The sequence below is a fragment of the Dipteris shenzhenensis genome, chromosome 11 (assembly GCF_047967505.1).
Source record: "Dipteris shenzhenensis isolate YYH24624 ecotype China chromosome 11, Dip_SZ_1.0, whole genome shotgun sequence".
Classification (NCBI taxonomy): domain Eukaryota; kingdom Viridiplantae; phylum Streptophyta; class Polypodiopsida; order Gleicheniales; family Dipteridaceae; genus Dipteris; species Dipteris shenzhenensis.
This window is the reverse complement of record NC_141606.1, coordinates 9,849,567-9,873,800: the sequence shown is the minus strand read 5'-3', so window position 1 is coordinate 9,873,800 and position 24,234 is coordinate 9,849,567. Positions and strand designations below refer to the sequence as shown.

At 42.7% G+C, this 24,234-nt stretch overlaps 1 protein-coding gene across 2 annotated transcripts in view; it reads left to right on the top strand.

Moving 5' to 3' along the window:
• Positions 1-24,234, top strand: part of LOC147896599 (dynein regulatory complex subunit 2-like) — a 198,614-nt gene that overhangs the window by 48,810 nt on the left and 125,570 nt on the right. For both annotated transcript variants that reach the window (XM_087382005.1, XM_087382004.1), the window contains exons 2-5: positions 4,842-4,919; positions 5,436-5,495; positions 5,831-5,962; positions 6,084-6,218. In XM_087382005.1, the coding sequence (XP_087238131.1) occupies positions 4,842-4,919; positions 5,436-5,495; positions 5,831-5,962; positions 6,084-6,218 (405 nt within the window). The remainder of the gene's footprint in view (positions 1-4,841; positions 4,920-5,435; positions 5,496-5,830; positions 5,963-6,083; positions 6,219-24,234) is intronic.

The following is a 24,234-nucleotide window of genomic DNA, read 5'->3' as shown; positions in this document are numbered from 1 at the left end:
TTGCTGCATTGGTCTTCCAGAGATATTTCAGCCTTTATGTCTCAAGCTATGGAGCTGTTATGGAGGACAAAAACTGCTGTGAAAGCATTGAGTTGGTGCCTGCTCTCAGGGCAAAACACTAGCTGAAAACTCTGGCATTGGTCTGACTTGGGCTGTGGTGAGGATGCCTCATGGTTCTTGGTCCTCATCTTGCTCAGAGCTTGTTGCTTTTTGTGTGCAACACTTTTCATCTCATTTTTGGCATGTGGACATTCTTTCTCCTTTGGTCGTATTTGCCCGCCAGCTTCTTTTGTAGCATGTCCATCCCATTCTCTCTGATGCTCAGGCTTTCGAATTGGAAATTCCATTCATTGAAAGAGAATTGTCAGATGCTGTTAAATCTTGTGGCAGATGGAAATCTCTAGGATGGGTGGTCTCACTGTGGAATTTCTTATTGCCTTTTGGGATATCCTCAAGCCTACTTTGCTTCAAATGGTTAATTCAGCATGGGAATATCAGCAAATGCCTATGTCATGAAAAAAAGGACTCGTCAAGCTCCTTCCAAAAAAGCAGCTATGTGATTCGCTCACTAATTGGAGACCAATAACGCTTATGCCATTCATTTACAAGATCATAGCCAAAATGGTTGTTGATAAGAGGAGTTTTGTAAACCCAAGGTTGAGGCAAAAGGATTTTATACAATGCAGGCACCATAATCTAAGATAGCCTCAAAGGACGAGAAGATGACCCTAGAGAAGTGAAAGTTCAATCCTCCAACCTGTCCTGAAGGTCCAAAGGAGGAATCGGAACAAAAGGCAAAAGCATATATGCAATTTGTTGCCACAAAGAACGATAATGAGAGCCCAAGCCATAGCGTGTAGTTGCCAAAGAAAAAGGTAGCATAGAGCCATCATCATGAATAACATCACAACAGAAGTGATGCCCTTAAAAGAAACAAAGTAGGAACGGCGAAGTTCCTGTAAAGCCAGTGGAGACTGAAAAACTATCGACCAATGAATGTTGCAAAGAATTACCCAACAAAGACTGTCGACCACGCCATTCCAGATGAGAGAGGACATGCTTCCAATCAAGAAGCAAACTGGAGACCAAAGGGCAGCCAAGCAAAGTGCCATCGATGCGACCAAATAAGAAATCCTAGTAATTGATTTGTCAGTGACCAAAGGCAGAAATACTGATATGTGTGACTAGAGATCTAATCATAAGAGCCCAAGGCTGATCACCTTGCAGAAATTGCAGCTTGATGCAATGAAAGCAACCTGAGACTCTTTCTGTCATGTTTGGAATGCTAGAAGATTTCCATTATGGCAGACATGAAAGAAGCAAGATCTGCCTTGGTGAACATGATCAATGGCAAATAAAATTGAATATAAGCCACAAGGATGGACTGCACTATCCGAAGCCAGACATGCAAAGGCCAAGTTGCCAATTTCCAATACTCTAGCTTTTTCCAAAGCTTGACCATCACCCAATCAGTTTATTGACGACGAGTGAGACCCCACCCAAAAGGGTAACCAAGATGACGAACAATTTGAGTGGGTGGAATGGTTTTCTCGGGCCACAAAAGACTATGCCAATCTTTAGAATGCAATGGAAGCAGCTTAGACTTTTGAAAATTTGCATGAAGACCAGCTGCCAAACCATAAACACAGAGAGCCTGCATCAAAGCAGAAAGATCATTATGCGTATTCTTTCGGGTAAAGAAAGAATCATCAGCATAGGCTTGAGCAACCATGCTGCGATTTGCATCCAATTGCAAACCATGAAGGGAACTTGTAGCCACAAGATTTGCAACAGGTTTTCTTCTGGCGAGTGCTTCTGGACATTTTTTCCATCTGGACAGATGTTAGCTTGTAGGGACATTGCTCCTGCTCGTTGCCACATATGTTTGAGTTCTTAGGAGACTGTGCCTCATTTATTCTGGTTTTGTCCATGTTCTCATGAGTTCATTGATCTTCTTCGGTAGCGCCTGCGAGTGAGATTCCCGACTGTTCCTTTTGGGAAGTCTTTCTCACTCTTTGGTTTCCATCCACGTAGACCGAGATTGCATCTTTTCTTTGTTTTGGTTCGCTATTGGGCACTCTGGACTTTATGGATAGACAAGAACTATAAAGTCTTTAGTGATTCTATATTTTCCTTGTTTGGCTTTTTAAAGCGTTCTCTGCAGCAATCTTTCTTTGATTGCTTGCAGACACGCTGCATAGATCATGATGTATATCTAGCATACATTGAGATTTTCAGTTAATGTAATTTCGGCTGCCTCGTTTTGAGGTCTCTACTCTTGTAATATAATCAATCAAAAGTTTTCACTTTTAAAAAAAAAAGTGTGATTGTGAAAATATAGGCTGTTTGCTAAGATGATTGTGCAGAGAGTTAAGTGGATTTTGCATCATGGATTGCATCCAAGGCAATATGGGTTTGTACCTCGGAGGCAGATCAATGACAATATTTCCAATGCCTTGATTGCAATAGAATATGCAAAATATACTTCACAGGATGTTTTGATTATGCAAGTGGATGTTGCAAAAGCCTTTGATACTGTTCACTGGGATTTTATTTCTAGTACCATGTCTAGAATGGGTTTTGTATCTAAAATGATCCATGTCATCTATCTTTTGTATTCAACTTCCACTACTCAATGTATACTTGGCAAACACTTATCTAGGCCTTGGACTTTGTTCAGATCTGTGCGGCAAGGTTGCCCCTTCAGTGCTTTGTTATATGCCATTGCTACACATCCACTGTTGTTATATATGGATTATCTCACTGATTTGGGACAACTACATGGTCTTCAACTACCTGGAGCTCAATCTTTTTTGGCACAGGCATATGCTGATGACTCTTTTTTCATGCCCCAAATACTCCTGCTGAACTTAGGCTTCTCATGAGTACTCTTTCTGATTTTGGATTGGCTGCTGGTCTGCATATAATTTTGACAAATCTAAGCTTTTGCCCTTGAAAGCTTACGATTGGCACTCGCTTCTTTGGCCTGGTCAAATTTTGCCTCCTGATCAGATTGTCAGGCATTTGGGCTATCCTGTGGGCTGGAATATCACTATTAAAAGCAAATGGTATGGGTGTCTGAGAAGCTTTATAAGAAATTGGATTACTGGAAATTATCTACATGGCCTTTACATGTTCGCCTCAGAATTGTACAATCCATTGTTATGGCTCATGTTCAATTCTATCTGCCGCTTTTACATTGGAATTCAAAAGACATCAATGCTTTCATGTCGCATGGAACGGAGCTTTTGTGGAAGACAAAATCTTGCAAGAAGGGTTTGAGGCTATTAAGAATGCCTTATGTGTGTTCTCCCAAGATGCATGGGGGTCTTAACATAACATTCAATTTCACATCTTAGCTAGGAAGACTACTATGATTCCTACCTTTTTTCAGCAAAAACAGCCATGGTCTGTCATGTTGGCAGCCATGTGTATGAACATGAGGACACATGCTTATGGGGATTGGATTATGGATCATTGGGAGGTGGTCATTGGTAAATTTCAAGGCATTATTATGGCTCTCCTTTCTCATCTTCTTTGTATAGGATTGGAAGTGAGTGCTTTCTAAAGTTAAATGGCCTCCTACCAATTCAGCTCAACCCAACTCTCTTCGTCAAGAAAGCATACAATGGAGCTCAGTCTTTGATATGTCTCTTGCTTTACAAGAACCAGTTCGGGCATACAATCTGATGAAGCTTGGGATTCATTACATTGATGATGCAGTGGATGTTCAGGGGAATATATTATCCTTTTCGGATGCCTGTCGTCGTTTTCCTCTTGGTATGCATCATCGACCCATATGGAGGAAAATAAGTGATTTATTGCAGCCCCTTCTCCCAATTCCTCCATCTGATGGATCTCATAGACTTCAAGATTGGCAACTCATTTTTGCTACTCCAGGCTTACGCCCACTTTCTTTGCAGGCTATTACTTCTATGAAAGTTTTTAGGTCGATTTTGCCTCCTCCATGGATTGCTCAGCATGGGAATACGCTCTGGCATCTGCATAAAGCGCTTTCCTGGTGGAAGTCAAATCTTCAACCATTATGGCGAAACAAACTGCGTTTAAAGCAAAGATTGTTTCTTTGGAGATGTTTGGTGGGCGTATTTTCAGTGGGTGCCACTTTGGCTAAGCGCAGGATTGCAAATCCTCATTGTTTGAGGTGTTTCAGTTCTTCTGAGACTGTTCCACATCTTTTATGGCTTTGTCCTCAGTCTAGAGCTCTCTTGGACCGTATTTCCCACTGTCTCCAACCGCGTTTCCCTGGTCATCGTTTTGGGAAATATTTTGGATCTTTGGAAGGCTTACTGCAGTACAGGCCTAATACTCTCTCTTTTTTCATTGGGCCAGATTCTGGGCACTATGGACCATTTGGAAGCAGAGGAATCAGGTGGCCTTGGGGCAGCCATTGCTCCAACCTTATGAGTTTTTTAGAGCATCGTTAAGGCAATATTTGTGTGATGCTTGTCATCATGATGACTTGGATGTATCATCTTTGGAGGTGTTTTCCCACTGCTTTTGATTTTTCGGAATAGTCTTTTTTTTAGATTATTCTCATTGTAAAAACTTTTTTTTGATATAAATACAGTGGTTTCACCAAAAAAAAAGTGTGTGAAAATATACTTCACTAAAAAAAAAAAGTATGTTAAAATATACATATATATTCATGCATACATACCCGTTTTTGGTCATTGGATGCATGTTGCGGGGATACAAATGGTGATGGAAGGTTTTTGGTTGAACCAGTAGCATTAATATGTATTTGCAACAGCTCTGTAAGACACTTTGTTGTCTTTTTCAAGACAACATATTTGCCTCTGATGTGGCACTTTCTGTGGCAGAGTAAAAAAGGAAAAAAGGATAGTAAAGAGCTCACGCCAGAGGAGAAAAAGGCAAAAGCAGACATGTTAGCACTGAAGGTTCTGCTAAACTTTGTGGACTATGACTCGCAACATTTTTTGCTCATGAGCATTCTTTGTTATGCATAGTAAATGTTGTACATATGCCAATTCGTACTTTCACATCAAAGACATCGCAGAATTGTTGAATGCACTAGTTGTACTGAGAGGGATATCAGTGAGAAGCATGTCCTTTTTTGAGATTCATAGAATTGGGAAATACCTGCAATGCTTTTCGTTTCTTTAACAGTTTGCTAAAGTTTTGTAGCTGCAGTTGTCTGCACTTTGAATGAAGTTAAATGAAAAACAGCTTGACAATTATAATTTATTCCATGAATGAAGGATAAAACATGTTGATTATGTAGCCTGGAGTGGAACCTGTAGTCCTAGTTTGTGACTTGTTTGAACTGAGTGACATGAGAAGTCTCTCTACTTTCATGGGGGTTGGTAACCTTGTCTTTCTATGATGTGAAGACCTGGGTAAATATATTTGTCCTTTTGCAATAGCTGTAACAATACTCCACAGTTTCCTTACAGGCAGAAGAAGCAAGAAGAAAGAAAGAAGCAGCATCTAAAGCTCGCTTTCTGCAAATCAAGGTTTGCTTTTGTTCAGGGTAAAATTGGAATTGTGCACCAATCTGGTCTTTTTCCGTGTACAATCTGAAGGCGATGTGTTTGTTTACCAAAGCAACATTGCTCTCTTTTTTCATAGTTGTTTTGATCAAAGGCAAAACTGAAATAACAGAAACTTGTGCAAAGTGAATGAGGAATCATTGAAGGTGGCTGTGCTTTATTCATACTTACCTCCTTGTATCCAGTATAGATGGTGTATGCAATCAAGATTTTGTTTTATCAACGTTAGAGATTCGATTTTTATAATGTGTTGGATTTGAGAGAACATTACTTTTGAATCAGATTGTATCTAATGACAGAATTTGGAGGAACAATACAGCAAGGAAAATCTGCAAAAGATCCATGATCGGTGGCGCAAAATTATGCGGGCTGCAAAAGTGATGGAACTCCATGGAGACATCCAGACATTTACAGAATGTTACGATCACGAGGTATCTGTGTTCCTACAGAAGAGTGTTCGAGTTTCAACAAAAAACGCTACTATAACGACGTATGAATATTTCAACTGGGATTTTCTGCTAATTAATTCAGAAAATGGTTCTGCTAAGTCAGGTGAAACAAAAAGACAAGATGATTGCTAATCTGATGCAGCAATCATCTGAAGCAGAAGAACAACGTCAGATGGCCTTCAGCAAGCATTTGCAGATTGTCGATGGATTGATTGATATGCATCACACAAGAATGAAGGTATTTCACTGAATTCATTTTAAGACCTGCTCTATGAAGCTATTGAAATAAAATTCATAAAAAATGTGCTGCTCTTTCCTGATGCAACTGTCCACATGCAATCCAACTCAAAAAAGACATGAAGCTGAATTTAGTTCAAAGGCATGGAGCTTACTAGCTTCATTAGATGTGTGTGTGTGTGCGCGCACGCATGCATGCTGCATACAGATCTAGGTGCACAATCATGCACTTATGCACAAATGCACATAGATAGTTGTGTATATGTGGCTGCACCATGCGTACACACACTTTTTTTTTTGGGTGAAACCACTGTATTTATATTAGAAAAGCTTTTTACAATGAGAATAGTCTACATAATAGACTATTCAGAAAAATCATCAGGATTGGGAAAACACCTCTAAACAAGATACATCCGAGTCATCCTCACAACAAGCATCATACAGAGATTGTCGTAATGAGGCTCTGAAATACTTGTAAGGTTGGAGCAATGGTTGCCCCAAGAAAACCTGATTCCTTTGTTTCCAAACAGCAGTCCAGAGTGCCCAAAATCTTACCCAATGGAAAAAGAGAGAGTATTGAGACTGCACTAAAGTCAACCTCCCAAAGATCCAGAAATATTTTCCAAATCGATGAGTAGGGAAACGTAGATGAAGACAATGTGAAATGCGATCCAAGAGAGCTCTGGATTGAGGACAGAACCACAGAAAATGTGGAACAGTTTTATAAGAACTAGAACATCTCAAACAATGAGGAGCTGCAATCTTGCGCTTAGCCAAAGTGACCCCTACTGAAAAAATGCCCACCAAACATCTCCAAAGAAACAGTCGTTGCTTTAAAGGCAGCTTATTTCTCCAGAGGACTCTGAGATTTGGCTTCCATCAGGAAAGAGTTTTGTGCAGATGCCAAAGAGCATTCCCATGATGGACAATCCATGGAGAGGCAAAATCAACCTATAAGATCGCATGGAAGTGAGAGCCTGCAAAGTAAGCAGGCGTAATCCTAGAGTATCAGACACCAGTTGCCAATCTTGAAGTCTATGAGAACCATCACATGGAGGAATTGGAAGGAAGGGCTGCAATAAATCACTTATTTTCCTCCATACAAGTTGATGATGCATACCAAGAGGAAAACGACGGCATGCATCTAGAAATGATAAGATATTTCCTTGATCATCCACTGCGTACACACTAAGTGAAAACTTTTGATTAATTATATTAGAAGAGTAGCAACCTCAAAACGAGGCAGCCAAAAGTCAATCAGCTGAAAATATCAGTGTATGCTAGATATACATCATGATCTATGCAGCGCGTCTGCAAGCAATCAAGAAGGATTGCAGCAGAGAAGGGACACTAAAGAATTTACAATTCATGTCTATCCATAAAGTCCAGAGTGCCCAATAGCGAACCCAAACAAAGAAAAAATGAAACTCCGGTCTGGGTGGATGAAAACTAAAGGACCAGAAAGACTTACCAAAAGGAACAGTTAGGAATCTCACTCACAGGCGCTGCAAAAGAAGATCAATGAACTCACAAGAACATGGACAAAACCAAAATAAATGAGGCACAGTCTCTTGAGAACTCAAACATGTGTGGCAACGAGCAGGAGCAATGTGTCTACGAGCCAACATCTGTCCAGATGGAAAAATGCCGAAAAGCACTTGCCAGAAGAAAACCTGTTGCCGAAGAGGAGTTTTGTAGGCCCAAAGCTGTTGTAATCTCTTTCTCCACCACTTGGTTGGGCGATGCATTCACCAAATAGAATTGCCTTTCTCTGAAACCCAAGGTTGAGGCAAAAGGATTTTATACAATGTAGGCACCGTAATCTGAGATAGCCTCAAAGGGCGAGAAGAGGGCCCTGGGGAAGTCAAATTCCAATCCTCCAACCTATCCTGAAGTTTCAAAGGAGAAATTGTAGGGGCAATGAGGAAAAGAGCAAGTACAGGAGTTGAAAAGTATGAATGTCACGTCAACTAGATGAAATAAAATGAAGAGTACATAGTACTTGAAGGTAGACCCTAGGACTAAGTGTCCTAGGTGTCACATAGGACTAAATGTCCTATGTGGCATAAAAGGCACTAAAACACTAAGTGCCTATAACTATGCCTACAAGGCACATACCAGGGCCCATAGGGCATCACTAGAACCGGGAGAAGATGGCCTACAAACCCCCCTCCATGGTATGGGCTGAAGTATTCTGGAAACGTCTCAGAATACCTGGTATTTTTTTGTCATGGTGGCACAGGTTCATCCAAAAGGATATAGCCACCTATGAATGTACAAGGTATGTCAGATCATGTAACAAAGGGAACCAAGTGTAAAGCCTATTGGAAGACTTCGAACTTTGGACGAGGAAGTGCCTTTATAAACATGTCTGCTATGTTATCCTCTGTGGGAAGGTAGGACAACTCTATGTCTCCTGCTGACAACGGCTCTCAAACATAATGATAGTGAACTTCAATGTGCTTGGTACGCGCATGAAACACTGGATTACGCGCAATGGCCAAAGCACTCTAGTTGTCAATGTAGATCATAGTGGAGGATGTCTGGCGAATACCAAGATCTGTAAGTAACTGTCGAAGCCAGACACACTCTACTATAGCAGTGAAGGTTGCCCTGTACTCAGCCTCACAGCTAGATGTGGCAACTGTTGGTTGCTTCTTGCTGAGCCAAGAAATACATGAAGTGCCAAGCAAAAAACAATTGCCGGTATGTGACACTCTGGTGTCGGAACAACCTGCCCAGTCACTATCCGTGTAAGCATGCATGGTAAGTGAACCTCGATCACCATAGAAGAGGGCTAAATCCTGAGTGCCTTTGAGATATCTGAAGACTCTCTTCACTACCTGCCAATGCTATGAACTGAGCATGTGCATGAACGTGCTGAGCTGAGATACTGCATACTGTAAGTCAGGTCTGGTGTGACATAAGTAAATGAGACATCCAACAGCCTGCTGGTAAGGAGTGATATCACATGGTGGGCTCTCATCATGAGCTGAAAATTTGAAGCCAGGGTCCACTGGAGTAGAGATTGGCTTGCAATCCTCAAACTGAAAACGATCAGGGAGCTGTCCAATATACTTGGACTGTGACATCATGATACCCCCCTCTACATGAGCAAACTGAATGCCCAAATAATAGTGTAGCTGTCCCATGTCTGACATTTCAAAAGCCTGCTGCAAATCAGCCTTGAACGCTACAATATGCTGAGTATCTAGGCCCGTGATTAGCATATCATCCACATATAAAATCAGCACTAAAAAATCAGATCCACTCCCATGGACATAAAGAGTGGGCTCTGTGGGGCTATTTTGAAAACCGAGGGATAGTAAGTGTGCATGAATTTTGGCATACCATGCCCTGGGTGCCTGCTTCAAACCATAAAGGGCTTTTCTTTTTTTTTTTCCATGAAAAAGACTTCTATTAAGTAAGAATAAAAACCCGCGAGAGCAAGCTCAAAGCGGAATACATCATGAAATCATGAGGATAATAAAAAACCCCTCAGAGTGAGGTGGAAAGAAACCAAGGCTGAGGCTGAAAGTGCCATCTCAACCCTGTAGTAGATTCAGAGAAGAAAGGAGAATCCTTCCATTCCCTAAAGAAAGAAGCCCTCCTAGCTGAGGCTGCACGGGAGTCCCCCTGCATACCCGTCCATACGGCCATCAGAGTGTGTACGATGTCTGTCCAAATACTAGCCAATGTGTCCAGATAAAGGGCTTTTCTAAGCCAGCATACCTTGTTTTCAGAATTAACTATCTCAAAGCTAGGAGGTTGTGTCACGTAAACTTCTTCCTGCAAATTCCCATGAAGAAAAGCAGTCTTGATGTCAAGCTAGTGCACTTGCCAATGGTGATGGGCTGCAATGGCAATGACCCATCTAATAGTAGTAATCCTGGATGTGGGAGCAAAGGTCTCCTCAAAGTCAATGCCTTGTTGTTGGGCATACCTTTTTGCAACAAGACGGTCGATCTATGCTGCCATCAGATTTCCTTTTTAATTTGTAGACCCACCGAGTACCAATGGCATGCTTGCCAAGGTGGAGATTTACTAATTCCCATGTGTCATTTTTGGCAATGGATTGTAACTCAGCTCTCATTGCATCCATCCACTCTTTGTTGTCTATTGACAGCTCTTTCTTCAATCACTGCATCGTGAATAGTGGGATCATTTTGTGCTGGAAGAGAAACTTGCAAATCAACATGGGGTACTAGCTGATCATTGCTTGTTGGAGGGCGTGTAGGAGGCCCATGTTGCTGGTCAAAGTCCCCCTCTGAGGAAGGCAGAGGTAACCAAGAGTCAAAAGCATCAAACATGTCAACTTCTAGTTCAGCTTTGCAGTCCACGAGAGAAGAAGCCGAATGTTAAGCAAAGATTACATCTCTACTGACAATAATCTTCCCAGTATTTGGTTGGTATAACCGATACCCTTTGCTCTCCTGGCTATAACGAATAAATATGCATTTGATTGCCTTATCATCAAGCTTATGTCTCAGCTGAGATGGTACATGAACATATGCAAGAGACCCAAAAACTTTCATGTGAAAGTGAAGGCTTCCTGCCTTTCCGTGCTTCATAAGGTGTAATAGTCTTCAATGCCCTTATAGGGGATCTATTCAGCACATAGTTGGCACACATCATTGCATCAAGCCGAAATTTATTGGGCAAGGACTTGGCCTTAAGCATGCATCTGGCCATCTCCATAGTGGACCTATTCTTCCTTTCAGGAACAGGATTATGTTGAGGAGTGTAAGGAGTAGTGCATGAGTGAACAATGCCCCGTGAAGACAAAAATGCATTAAACTCCTTTGACATATACTCTCCCCCCCTATCTGTGTTGAGGGTGACAAGCTTGCATCCTGATTCATTCTCAACCATATTTATCCACCTCTGAAAGCATGAGAACACTTCAGATTTGGCTTTTAAAGCATATACCCAACAATATCTTGTGAAGTCATCAATGAGAGTCATGAAATATTTGTACCCCCCAATGGCATTTGTCCTCATTGGGCCAACATCACTGTGCACTAGCTGCAATTTCCTTTGTGAGAGTTTTGGACAATTCTTTTGAAAAGGAAACCGATGCATCTTACCCAAAAGACAACCCTCACACACATTTTTTTTTTTCGCAAAAAGTAGTGCTAGCTATATTGCTTGAAAACGAGAGTACAAGAAGGCCTAAAGGCCAGCGGGCTGTAATCACAAAACGGATACAGCCCGTAGTAACAAAATAATTACAAGCCTCTCAGGGCATAATCATCTAAGTGTGGACAAACAGCCACGATGGGGGGGAGTAATGCCACTGAAGACTCTGAGCAGAGTGCTGGAAGAATAGCTCTTGATGGTCCCAGTCACGAAGGAAGTGCCGTCGCTTCTCCTTCCCTGCTCGGGACTCCCCCTGAATCAGATCCCACTGACCCTTGAGCGTGTGAATGATCGTGCTCCAGATGTCCGCTAGGGTCTAGGTAGTAGAAGAGGGGGGGGTGGCAGCGCGGCGCAAGACGGGGAAGGGGAGGGAGGAAAGGCGAGGGTGTGGCAGCGCGGCGTGAGGGAGGGCGGGGGAGCAAGAAGGAGAGGAGGGAGGGGACGGGGGGGGTGGCAGCGTGGCGCAAAGGTGGGGAAGGGGGAGGAAAGGGGACAGGGGGGTGGTAGCGCAACGTGAGGGGGGGGAGGCGAGGAAGGATGGAGGGGCAGAGAAGGAAGGAGGGGGGGGCGGATGGTGTGCGGAGAAGGAGGAGAGGGGGACGGAGGGAGGCGCGGCGACTGCGAGCAGAGAGGCAACGGAGAGGGAGGAGGGGAAGGGGGGAGGGGGCCACACAGTGCGAGGGAGGTAGACGGGAGCGGGGGGGGGGGGGGGAGCATTCGCAGGAGCCGAGTTTCTTCCAGAGTATTTTTACAACCCTCACACACATGTTTGGAAACTGTGTGAATTTGAGGTACATCATGTGCCATGTCCTGTCAATGTAACTTGGCAAGAGCTCTATAATTGAGATGACCCATTCTCTCATGCCAAAGATGAGTTTCAGCAAATTGTGAATCTGAAATAGCAAATGCTTCAATAGAGAGTGCAGCTAAGTGATCATCAAGGTGATAAAGCCCCTTTTTCAAAGTGCCAGTGAGAACTATGGCATTGTCATCTTGAAGATCATATACTAGGCATCTGTATCCATCAAAAATCACTCTGAAACCTGAAGTGGCAATTGCTGAAATTGAAATCAAGTTGACTTCTATTTTAGGCACAAAAAAACATTAGTCAGAGTGATAGGATGGCTTGAAATGGACGTGAGCTGCACATCTCCAATTCCTTTTACATCATAGGAGGCATTATTAGCACATGTGACAGTTCCCCCACGAGGTGCATTAGCTAAGGAATGAAACAATTGTCTGCAAGATGTGACGTGCTTGGAAGCACCACTATCAAAATACCAAGACTGAGCATCATTAGCAGTAAAGAATGCATCAACTTGGGAGGGATCAAAGAAGCAATGGACAGTTCATGCCCAATCATCCTGGAGAGCATGTGCATGTGAGGCTGAAATTTCATGCCCAGGCTTGCGACAATAGTTGCATCTTTTCTTCTTTGACGCATTGGAGGAATTGCCACTGCTAGGCCCATATTTAGGCTTGCCCATAGGCTTGGAAGCCTTGCCTCTTCCTGTCTGCTGTGAAGCAAATGCATGATCAAGAATAATAGCTTGTCTATTAGCATGACTTTGCTCTTCCTGCAAAAGCAAAGTGACTAGCTGATCAAAAGAGTAGTGGTCTAGATTACCCAGGGTTGTAACAAACCCTTGATATGTATCTAGCAGTCCATTCAATGTGGTACTGACAAGCTGAGAATCTGGCACCACCTCATCAATATTGGCAAGTTGTTCCATGAGGTCCTTGACCTTTTTCAGGTATGCATCCATAGAGTCACCTTCATTCATACTGACTTCGTGCAATTGCCTTCTTAAATATGCAACACGTGCCTCATTGCGAATCCGTCCCAAGCATCCTTTGTTGTCCTACAAGACTGGATGTGTGGAATAATGATTCTTTTGCATGATAAAGCAATACAAGAATGTGCATTTGCATCTCTTGCATCCCATCTTGATTGTTACTGAGTTGAAGGAGCAACAACAGGGGTGCTAGAGGATAAGGCATCAAGAGGGGTACCCTCTGCAGAGGGACCAACAGTAGGAGCAGCCATTGTAGCATTGGCTGGCCTATCCCAGAAACAATATTCCAAAAATGCCTTGCAACAAGAATATGTTTCATGAGATAAGACCACATCGGATAGTTGGTTCAATCCAACTTATCATCTTCACGAAGAATGCCAAATAGATCATGATTGTTGCCAGCCATTGCAAATGGGATACCTTGAAAAGAAGAGACCTGTAAACACAAAAGCCTCAAGGCTATCACTGCAAAGAGTTGGCTGTTCAAAAATGACAGCAAATGTCTGCAAGTAAATGTTCTGCAAATTTCCAGCCCAAATCAAAGGGCAAATGCAAATTTGACCCAAATGTGACTATGTCAAGCAATGTTCACTGCAAAAAACAGCAAATCTGGCAAAAGCCCCAAATTTTGCTGAGATTTTTGCAAATGTGACCCAATGTATTGCAATTTGACACAATGTCCTGCAAATGTGACTCAATGTCCTGCAATCTGAACAAGAAATTGCAGACCAAATTCCAAAATTCCAATGTCTTGCAAGAAATTGCAACCTTTAACCAAATCCTGAGCATTAGAGAGAATGGGATGGACATGCTGCAAAAGAAGTTGGCGGGCAGACACCACCTGAGGAGAAAGAATGTCCACATGCCCCAAAATGAGATGAAAAGTGCTGCACACAAAAAGCATCAAGCTCTGAGCGAGATGAGGACCAAGAACCATGATGCATCCGGATCCGACAAATATTAGCAGCCTGTCTTTTGTAATGCAAACTTATAAAGAATTGCTTGCAAGAGCAACCTTTATCCAAAAAAGCTCTTTGTCGAGATCGGGTCTCCCATTTAGCAAGCTTCCTTTGATGATTCGATTGGAGACAAAATTTAGCCTGACATAATAGCATGCTTTCTTATGAAGACAAAGGCCAAATATGACTGAGTTCAATCAAACTCTAGCAAGTGTATTTGGCATGCTTCACGGTCTCTCGTGTGGCTTGCATGTAGGATTTACCATAATCCCGAATAACTACTTGCATTCTTGCAACAAAAGCCCGCCATGCATAATCCAGATCAATGTGCATCTGATGAGAAAGAGGCTGAATGGCATCAAAAACCATGGCTTTAAAATCAGCATGGTCAAGTTAACCATTATTTATCAGCAAAAGGCGTCTGGAAGCCAATCTATCATCTGGAAAGTCATGCAAAGAGAGCCTCAACCAAAGAGGAGCATGATCAGAATATGTGAAAGCATGGTCAATCCAAAGTTGACAAGTGGGCATCCGAATGCTGCGGATCAACCCGATACCATCTGTCCAAGCGTGCCTGATATGAAGATTGAGCATTATGCTGAAAGGTATAGCTCGTAAGCATGGGCTGCAATTCCTTTTAGAGATCAACGAGAGAAAACTGAAGCAAAAAATCAGACCATGCCTGCTTTTCAAAAGCCAACACGTGAAAGAAAGAAAGAAAGAAAGAAATTTTATTAGAGTCTTCGAAAGACCGATGGGTCTATGAGACTGAAAGAAAACCTAATACAAATCACAGTAAGGGTGGAGCTACTGAAAGGAGCATCATCACCCGTGCTGAATCCTAAGTCTGATCATACATAATCAAATACATCTGGATGTAACAATGAAAAGAAAAGGACTGGAGCGGAGCGGAATCCTCCGTATGTCATGTCGCCTTGGCTGGTGCATAGCCCGTGATGGGAAGCTGGTGCTCGTCAAGAGGTGCCATGCGTCAAGGGGTGCTGTGAGTGTGACCTGAGGTATTATCGTTGTGGGGCATTATTGAAATCACCACAGATAACAGCATAATGCCGCCATGGGGATTTATGCATAGCATCCCAGATCAAATCTCAATTCCTAGAAGAAGTCTGTAGGGTACAAAAAGCTGTCGGACAGTGTACGGACAGAAAGTAGGCCCTGTACGTATTCCGTACAGGGTGTACGGAGACAGCACAGGGCTCTACGGTGGCCAACAGGGAGGTGAGGAAGGCTATACGATAGTTCTCTCCTCTCCTCACAAGATACACACACACCACTCTCTCTCTCTCTCTCACTTTTGACCCCTCCATACCCCTAGCGGATTTTCGTCACCTAAGTACGGCTTGCAGCAGATTTCCGTACGGTACAGCCAGCAGCGGAACCGGCAAGGGGAGTCTCCAGGTTCACCTACTCAAGCTGATCATCAGCTTTGTACTCCTTCTTTTTGGCCAGCTTCTCTTCTTTCGTCACCTCCTCTTGGGACAGTTTTTCCCTCTGCCCCACTCTCCTTCAAGCTTTGATTCCACCTATCACTTCTTTAAGTCCACTACTTTTCAGATCAGATTTCAGACATGCCTGATTTTGTAAATCCTGAGTTTGCGATGGGTGACCAGGATTTGAACTACCTTGCAGAGGATGACCAGCATCTCTACGACGATCTGATTACGAAGAAAGCCTTCAGTGAATTCACCACTGCTCTTGATGGAAAGTTTGAGCAAGTTAACGCAAATCAAACGGGGTTGACGCAGCAACTCCAAGGGATTCAGACTACCCTCACACTTCTGACTAGAACTGTTCAGGCGCTCACGCATGTGGATGCCATGGCTTCAGTGTTAGGTCCGAACATCACTCCAGATCCTTTTCTCGGAGATCAGAAGTCTCGTACCAAGGAGGTTGTTGACACTTGGTTGCACAAGTGGCAAGTGCACTTCTAGTTTCACCCGTACCCAGATGACAAGAAAATACAGCTTGCAGCCGGGTTCATGTCAGGAAAGGCTTTATTGTGGTGGAAGGAACTCCAACCCAAGCCTGCAACATGGATAGATTTCGAAGGGGTCTTCAGGAAAGAGTTTCTGAAGGAGGAAGATTATGACATCATAGGCAAGCTCAAAGCCCTCGATATGTCCAAGCTGAACTTGACTTTTGAGGTTTATCTTCAGAGGTTTCGGGATTTGCAGACCAGAGCTACAAAGATGGATCCAGTGACCTTGTTAGGTTTCTTTGTGGATGATTTGCCTAACTCCTACAAGTTACAAATCAAGAACAACAAGTGTACCACGTTGCAAGAGGCCATGAATTACGTGCGTATTTATGATGATACCATGGCCAGTGCAAAGGGAACCACAGTTTCCGACACGAGTGGGAAGAACAAACGGAAGTTCTTCCAGTCTACCACTGGTACCGAGGAGACGAATTCTATAGACAACACCTCCAAGAAGCACTTGACTCAGGCGAAGCATGGTCGAGCCCGTTTCCTTCGTATCTTGAAGCTAAAGAAGGAAGGACGTTGCTTCTTCTACGAGGAGCGGGGCCACACTAAGAATGATTGTCCTAAGTGCAAGAACCAAAAGCAAGCGCTGGGACCGAAGCTCCAAGCGGTTCCAGGTACCAAAGCCAAGAAAGCTAATTAAGTTTCGATGACAGGTATTTCTGTAAATGTCATTACCTGCCTACTTTCTTGTAATTGCACTTTTAATACTTTGTTATTTGGTTCCCATGATCTTTTCCGAGTTTATAAAGAAGTTAGGGAACAAAGAGTTCACATTCTCTTTGGCCCGGGCAGCTCTCACAACTTTGTTAATTACAAACTTGTGCAGAAGATGGGGCTGTCCACAATACCTAGCGATCACACCTATGAGGTGCAGCTTCCAGGTGGGAAGCAGTTTTGGGATCACAAGATTGAAGCGCTTTCTATCCGAATTCAAGAATACACAGCGGCTCTTACGTGCTATGTTATGCACTTGGAGCATGTGGACTTGTTAATCGGAATAGAGTGGTTTAAAACCCATGGTATTCGGATTGGATGGAAGGAACATACTCTTTCTTTTTTGGATAAGGACACCGAATTTTGTATTCAGTGTGATAATATTCCCTCTTCTCAGGGACCTATTATATTTGCGATGCAACTTCAGAATATATTAAACACTTCTCATTATCATGTCTATCAGTGTGTTTTGATTCCGCTTTCTTCATTTGTTGTCTCTGTTAATAACAAGAATGATTTAAGTGTGTTTGAACACTGTGAATTGAGAACATTGGATGTATTCCCTACTCAACTGCCGGAAGGTTTACCTCCAGAACGGGCACTAGATCATCGCATAGACTTAGTATCTGGGGCTCAACCTATTAGTGTTTCACCGCTTCACAGCTATAGGATTACTTGAATATGGGCTATATTCGCCCAAGCAAATCACCTTGGGGGAGCACGTGTCCTCTTAAGAAAGAAGAAAGATTCTACATGGAGAATGTGAATAGATTATAAACGATATAAACGATCAAATAAAGTGACAATTAAGAATCGATACCCTCTACCTCGTTCCGATGATCTGATAGACCATTTGGCCGGAGCGAAGTATTTCACCAAGAATTATTTGCGTACGGGTTATCACCAAATTCGTATTTATGCTAAACACATAGAACCGCATTCCGAACTAGGTATGGCCACTATGAGTTTCTTGTATTACCTTTTGGTTTGACCAATGCTCCTGCCACCTTCCAGCAAATGATGAACAATTAGTTCCGAGATTTTTTGGGCAAATTCATTGTAGTGTTCTTAGATGACATCTTGGTATATAGCCGAACGCTTGAGGATCACATAGGACACCTCCAGATTGTCTTAGTTATTCTAAGACAGCATAAGCTCTATGCCAAGATGAGTAAATGTGACTTCTTTATGAAGGAGATCATTTACTTAGGACACAAGATTTCTTCTGTAAGGTATTAGCATTGATCTGGATCGTATCGAGAAGGTTTTAGAATGGCCTATTCCTCAGACTGTGAAACAACTTCGTTCTTTCCTAGGATTTACGGTATTTCTACGGAAGTCTGTGTGTGATTATTCACATATCACAGCACCCCTGACAAACATATTGAAAGGTCGTGGACGTAGGTCTACCCAGCCGATCTCTTGGAATGATGCATTGAACAAGGCTTTTGAAACCTTGAAGTTTTCTATCAAGGAAGCACCCGTTCTTGCATTACCCGATCCTACCCGGTCTTATGTTTAGAGGCCGATGTGAGTGATTTTGCGATTGGGGCAGCTCTATTTCAAGAGGGCACACCTGTAGCTTTTGAGAGTAAGAAGCTAGATGACACCCAATATTGTTGGCCCACACTAGAAAAGGAACTCAATGCTGTAGTGTATGCCCTTAAGGTTTGGAGACACTACTTGTATGGTTTGAAGTTTCTTGTATTGACTGATCATCAGTCAATTAAGTATGTGTGTGATGGGTCTGAATTGAGGGGACGGAAAGCTAGATGGGCAGAATTAATGCAAGATTTTGATTTTGAAATACGTTATCGAAAGGGTTCGTTGAATAGTGTGGCGGATGCCTTAAGTCGAGTCAAGTTTGTAAATGCTATGTCATTTACGGAAATATCCTCAGACCTATTTCAATCCTTGAGAGGGCTTTGCGCAACTGATAGTCATTTCAGTTCTTATTGGCAGAGAGTCCAAGATGGGAGCTCCATGGTTGACCAGGACTTAGGGATTGTGCCCCCTATGGTACAGGCGGTAGGAGGTCAATGGATGATTAGGAACGGCTTGTTGTTCCGAAATGGAAAGATTTGTGTGCCAGATGTTATGGAACTTCAATCCAAGATTCTCTGGGAGTGTCATGACGCTCCTAGTGCTGGACATCCGGGTATACATCAGACTCTGTCTCTTGTGAAGCATACCTTTTATTGGCCTAAGATGCGTGCATTTATTGAAAACTATGTAGTAGGTTGCCGGGTTTGTCAGGTTACTAAGGTAGAATGCCTTCGAAGCGCGGGTTTATTACAGCCACTGCAGATTCCAGGTAATAAATGGGAAAGTATTTCCATGGATTTTATTACTGGTTTGCCTCGAACGCGCAAGGGTCATGACTCCATTTGGGTCATCGTCAACCGTTAGACAAAAATGGCTAGGTTCTTACCTACTAGAACAACTATTTCAGCTGTTCAGCTAGCTCACGAGTTTGTGGACCACTTATCTAAGCTGTATGGTTTGCCCTCTGACATAGTCAGTGACAGGGACTTGAAGTTTACAAGTAACTTTTGGACACTTGTTTTTGAGAAGTTAGAAACTACTCTAAGTATGAGTTCCTCAGATCATGCACAATCCGATGGCAGTACAGAGAAGGTCAACCAATTGGTTGAAGATATGCTTCGCGCATATGTTTCTAAGAGACAGTCTTCATGGGAAGATTATCTACCTATGATAGAATTTGCTTATAACAGTGCAAAGCATTCGAGTACTGGTTACAGTCCTTTTATGCTTATGTACGGGTTTCAACCTAAGTCACCAGTTATGGTTGGGTTAAAAGGGATTCAAAATGATGCTGCAAAGACCTTCTTGCAAGACATGCAGGAAATGTTGCAGTTTGCCAAGGAGTTTATTAGAAATGCCCAAGATCGGGACAGATTTTATGCTAATAGACATTGTTCACCTAGAGAGTTCTCTGAAGGAACGATGGTATATTTGCGAATTCCCAAGGAATCCAAGAGCCTAAGTACTGGTTTGGTTCCGAAGTTATCCCCTAGATACTGTGGTCCGTTCAAGGTCATTAAAAGAATTGGACCAGTTGCATATCGACTAGAATTGCCTCCTGATGTTAAAGTACATCCAGTCTTTCATGTCAGTAGATTGAAAGAAGTATTGGATGTGGACGATCAACTTGTTTCTCCTCAAGAAATAATAGAAGTTACAGATTTGACTTTTATTCCCCACGAACCTGAGTGTATTCTTAAATTTCGTGACAGACAAATTCGTAATAGATCTATCACGGAATACAAGATCAAGTGGAAGGATCATGTTGAGGAGGATGCAACATGGGAGACATTACAGAACCTCCAGAGAACATTCCCGGGTTTTTTAGCGAACTCAGGAGTGAGTTCTTATAGGAGGGGAAGTATGTCATGTGCACAGATTGGTATCTGACACTGGGTACACAAGACTAGCTTAGGTAGCCTGGGGAGGCTTAGAGCTAGGCAGGCTTGATTCTCGGATTGAGTGGCAAGGGTACGAACCAGTTAGTGATCTTCGCTATTTTTGGCGCTTGGGGCCCGAGTCTATAAAAGGGGCCCAGAGGTTCAGTTCTCAAGGAGCCAATGGGAGTAAGTTTTGTTCCCAGGTGCTAGGTCTGATCTTGGATTGAGTCGCGAACATGTGCCTACATCATAGCGTAGCCCCAGGCCTAGTAGCAGATCCCAGGCTTCATAGCGCCACCTGGTGGTATGGGACACTAGGCTGGTTAGGATCTGGTTGGGAGTTCGTGCTAGTAGCTCAGCTCATGGCTCAGAGGGGACATCTTTGATTCAGGATCACATCTCGTAGATGTCATGGTTGGGTGGTGAGCAGCCTGCTCAGTTTTCTCGCGTTGTGTGTGTTCTTGTGTTTGTTTGCAAGTCAGAGGTTTCAGGAGTGTTGGGACGTGTCAATCAACCCATCTATATTCTCCGACGAAGGAGCTGCATCTGATAAAGCAGGACTCAGCATGTCAACAGAAAGAGATTCTAGCACAAGCACCATAGAAAAGGAACAAAATCATCATCAATACACTCTGATAAAGGGGCTGCAACTGGTAAATCATGAGCCATCATGTCAGCATCACCCCGGGTGTCATCCTGAGATAGAACATGTGCATCATCTCGTATAATCTCCTCTTCAACAGGAAACTCCATAGCTTGAAGGGAAGGAGGCTGAATATGCTCCACAATAGACTGATCATGAGCTTCCTCAGCAAGAAGTGTAGCGTCACACACCTCACTGCGTACACACACACTTTTATTTTTTTTGGGTGAAAACTTTGAATGCTTTATATTACAAGGTAGCTATCCCAAAACTGGGAAGCCAAAAGATACATAGCAGGAAAATACATCAAGAGAAAATCTCAATGTAGGATAAATATAAATCATATAGTGAGTTTGCAGGCAATCAAAAAGAGATTTTTGCAAAGAGCGACGAAAGAAAACAAATTTAGAAAAACTAGGGTCACCATGGACTTTATGGTTCCTATCTTTCCAGAGAGTCCAAAGTGCCCAATAATGAACCCAGGAAAAGAAAAGTCAAACTCCGGTCGGCGAGGATAAATCCCAAAAAGCCAAAAGAACTTGTTGAAAGTAGCATGAGGAAAGCATAATCGCAATCTCTGCTGAAGAATGCCGATGAAGTCACATGTGTCAAGGCAACACCAGAAAATATGAGAAACAGGTTCTCTGGGTGCCAAGCAATGATGACAAAAAGTTGGAGCAATACGCCGGCATGAGAGCAAGAGTCGAGAAGGAAAAACCCCCAATAGAATGTGCCAGAAAAAGATCTGTTGTTGAAGAGGAAGCTCGGAATGCCAAATCTGCCTCAAGCTTGGCCACCACCATTTGACTGGATGAGTTAATCCTCACATTTGATTTGCTCGAGTTGCCACCCAAAGTGGAGGCAGTAGAACTTAATATAAAGAAGACACTGTAAGGTGAGACAGCTTCAAAGGATGAATGGATGAATTTAATGGTAGAAGAGTCCAATCCTGAAGCGCGCGCGCACACACACACACATTTTATTTTATTTTTGGGTGAAAACTTTGAATGCTTTATATTACAAGAAAGCCATCCCAAAATTGGGAAGGTCGAAAAGTACATCACACACACACACACACTTTTTTTTTGTGAAAATGTTTTTTGCATTATATTATAGAGTCACTATCCCAAAGTGGGATGTGCTCAAATACATCAAGAAAAGATCTCAAATATATGACAAGTATACATCATGAGATATAGACTGTGTTTGCAAGCAATCATAGAAAGATTGCTGCAAAGAGTGCTTGAAAACATAGTGAATTGAAAATTTTGGATCAGCAAAAACTCTATGATTTATGTCCTTCCATACAGTCCAAAGTGCCCAATACCTAACCCAAATGAAAAATAAATCAAACTCCTGTCTAGGTGGGTGAATCCCAATAACCAAAAGACTTTCCAAAAGTGGCACTTGGAAATCTAGTTCGCAAACCTTGTCCCAAAAGTCCAAGGAAATCACGTGTATGACAATAATGCAAAAAAAGATGAGCCTCTGACTCCCATGGAGCCAAGCATCTGCGGCAAACAGTCGGACATCTCACACACACACACACACCTTTTTTAGTGAAATCCATGTAACTTTATATTACAAAAAGACTGTCTCCAAAGCAGAGATCAGCCAATACCAAATCAGAAAATCTCAGTATAAGACAAGTAGACAGCATAGTCTATCTGCTGAACAGACAAGCAATCATAGAGTGATTGCTTGAGTGACATGCGAAAAGGGTTGAGAACCTGCATTGGTTGAAAGCATTTGATCCGCCACTTGCTCTACAAGAATCTAGGCGTTCTTACTTCCTCTCTTTTAAAGGTATTTTGCTTGTTGGTGATGTCCTTCAGGATGATAGTACTTTATTGCCTATTGCATTGGCAGCCAAACAATATGGATTGGGAATGCGTTATAGGCCATTTTGGCATTCCCTCTCGCAGAGGCTTTCTTCTTTCTTACGGGTTCCCAGATTGGAGCTCATAGATCATCTTACTGATTGGTCTTTGCATCGCTAGGGTTCTCCTTTGCGGCCTTTACACTTGGCTGATAATTTAGTGTGGCTGGTTTATATGGGATCCTGCTACCTTCTCCTTGGTTTTCACAGCGCCAATTGTTCGAATATGAAGCCAAAGGGAGTCTAAAATGAGTGTTCTATAGTCTAGTGAGTCCTAGACATGCCACGTGTCATATTGGGAGTTATCCCATATACACTATGGCTTTCTAGAGTCTAGTGTCACACTATATAGTGTTGTACTTGTCTATTGTCTATTACATCAATCAACATCAAGCTCTTTGGTATCATGTGAGTACTTGTCCATTGCTTTCATTTCCTTTCCATTTCATTTCCATTATGCTTGTTATCTTTCTAGTGTTAGCTTTCATGTGTTAGCCTTGCTCTCTCTTTCCCTTTCCCTTCCAAGAGGTTGAGGTGAGGGAGGCCAATGAAGCTACTCTACCTCCTCCTCCTTGGAAGGCTGCCCTCTTCTCTCCTTCCTTGGGCTCTCTTCTCCACGCCATGATCTGCCACCTCTCTTCTCCTTCCTTCAGCTACATCTTTCTGTGACCTGCGGGCGATGTGATGCTTCTATCCGGATCCAGAAGCAAAATCATAGCTTTTGCCTTCAGCAAAGTTGTAGAGGACATTGAGTACTACAAATTTCGTTTTAACATCATTGCAATCCGAGTTTTCTATGAAAAGTTACAGCCCTTGCAAAAAGTGACATAATTTATTTTCTGCGTGCGAATTTTGTTCTGAATCTCAATGATTTGACAGCCCAAGCATGATGCAGCCAGCTCAATGTGGAGCTGTCCATCCTCTTCATTGTTGACCTCTACTCCAGCCCGCCATTTGCTCCTTCTACCCGACATTCTCTTGGAGCTGCTGCCCATAAGTGGGTGCCCGTATTCTGCCCGTCATTCTCTTGGAGCTGTTGTCCTTCTACTTCTGTCTGCCACTTCTAAAGGAGCTGTCGCCATCCTTGGTGGAGTATGACCTCCACAATTTCTGCAACAACTTGATTCATCCTCGCTATCTTGTGCCTACAATCTGCGTCACAATTTGCTTGGAGGAGGATTATTTTTCGAGGTTGTCATCCCTATTTGCTGCACACACTTTCCTGGATACTTTGTGATCGATTACTTCAGGACAGAAATTTGATGAGTTAGCTCCCTAAAATTTTGGGGCTTTTCTGTTTCTTGTCTTCCCTTGGCATAATTGAAGCCTTCGCTATGTAAATCTTTTTGGGGATTCCAAAATCCATGTAAAATCATCCTTTATTTTTATTTTTTATTTGGGGATTTTGCTACCTTAAGCAAAATTAACCCAAATTGAGGCTTCTTTCTGACATT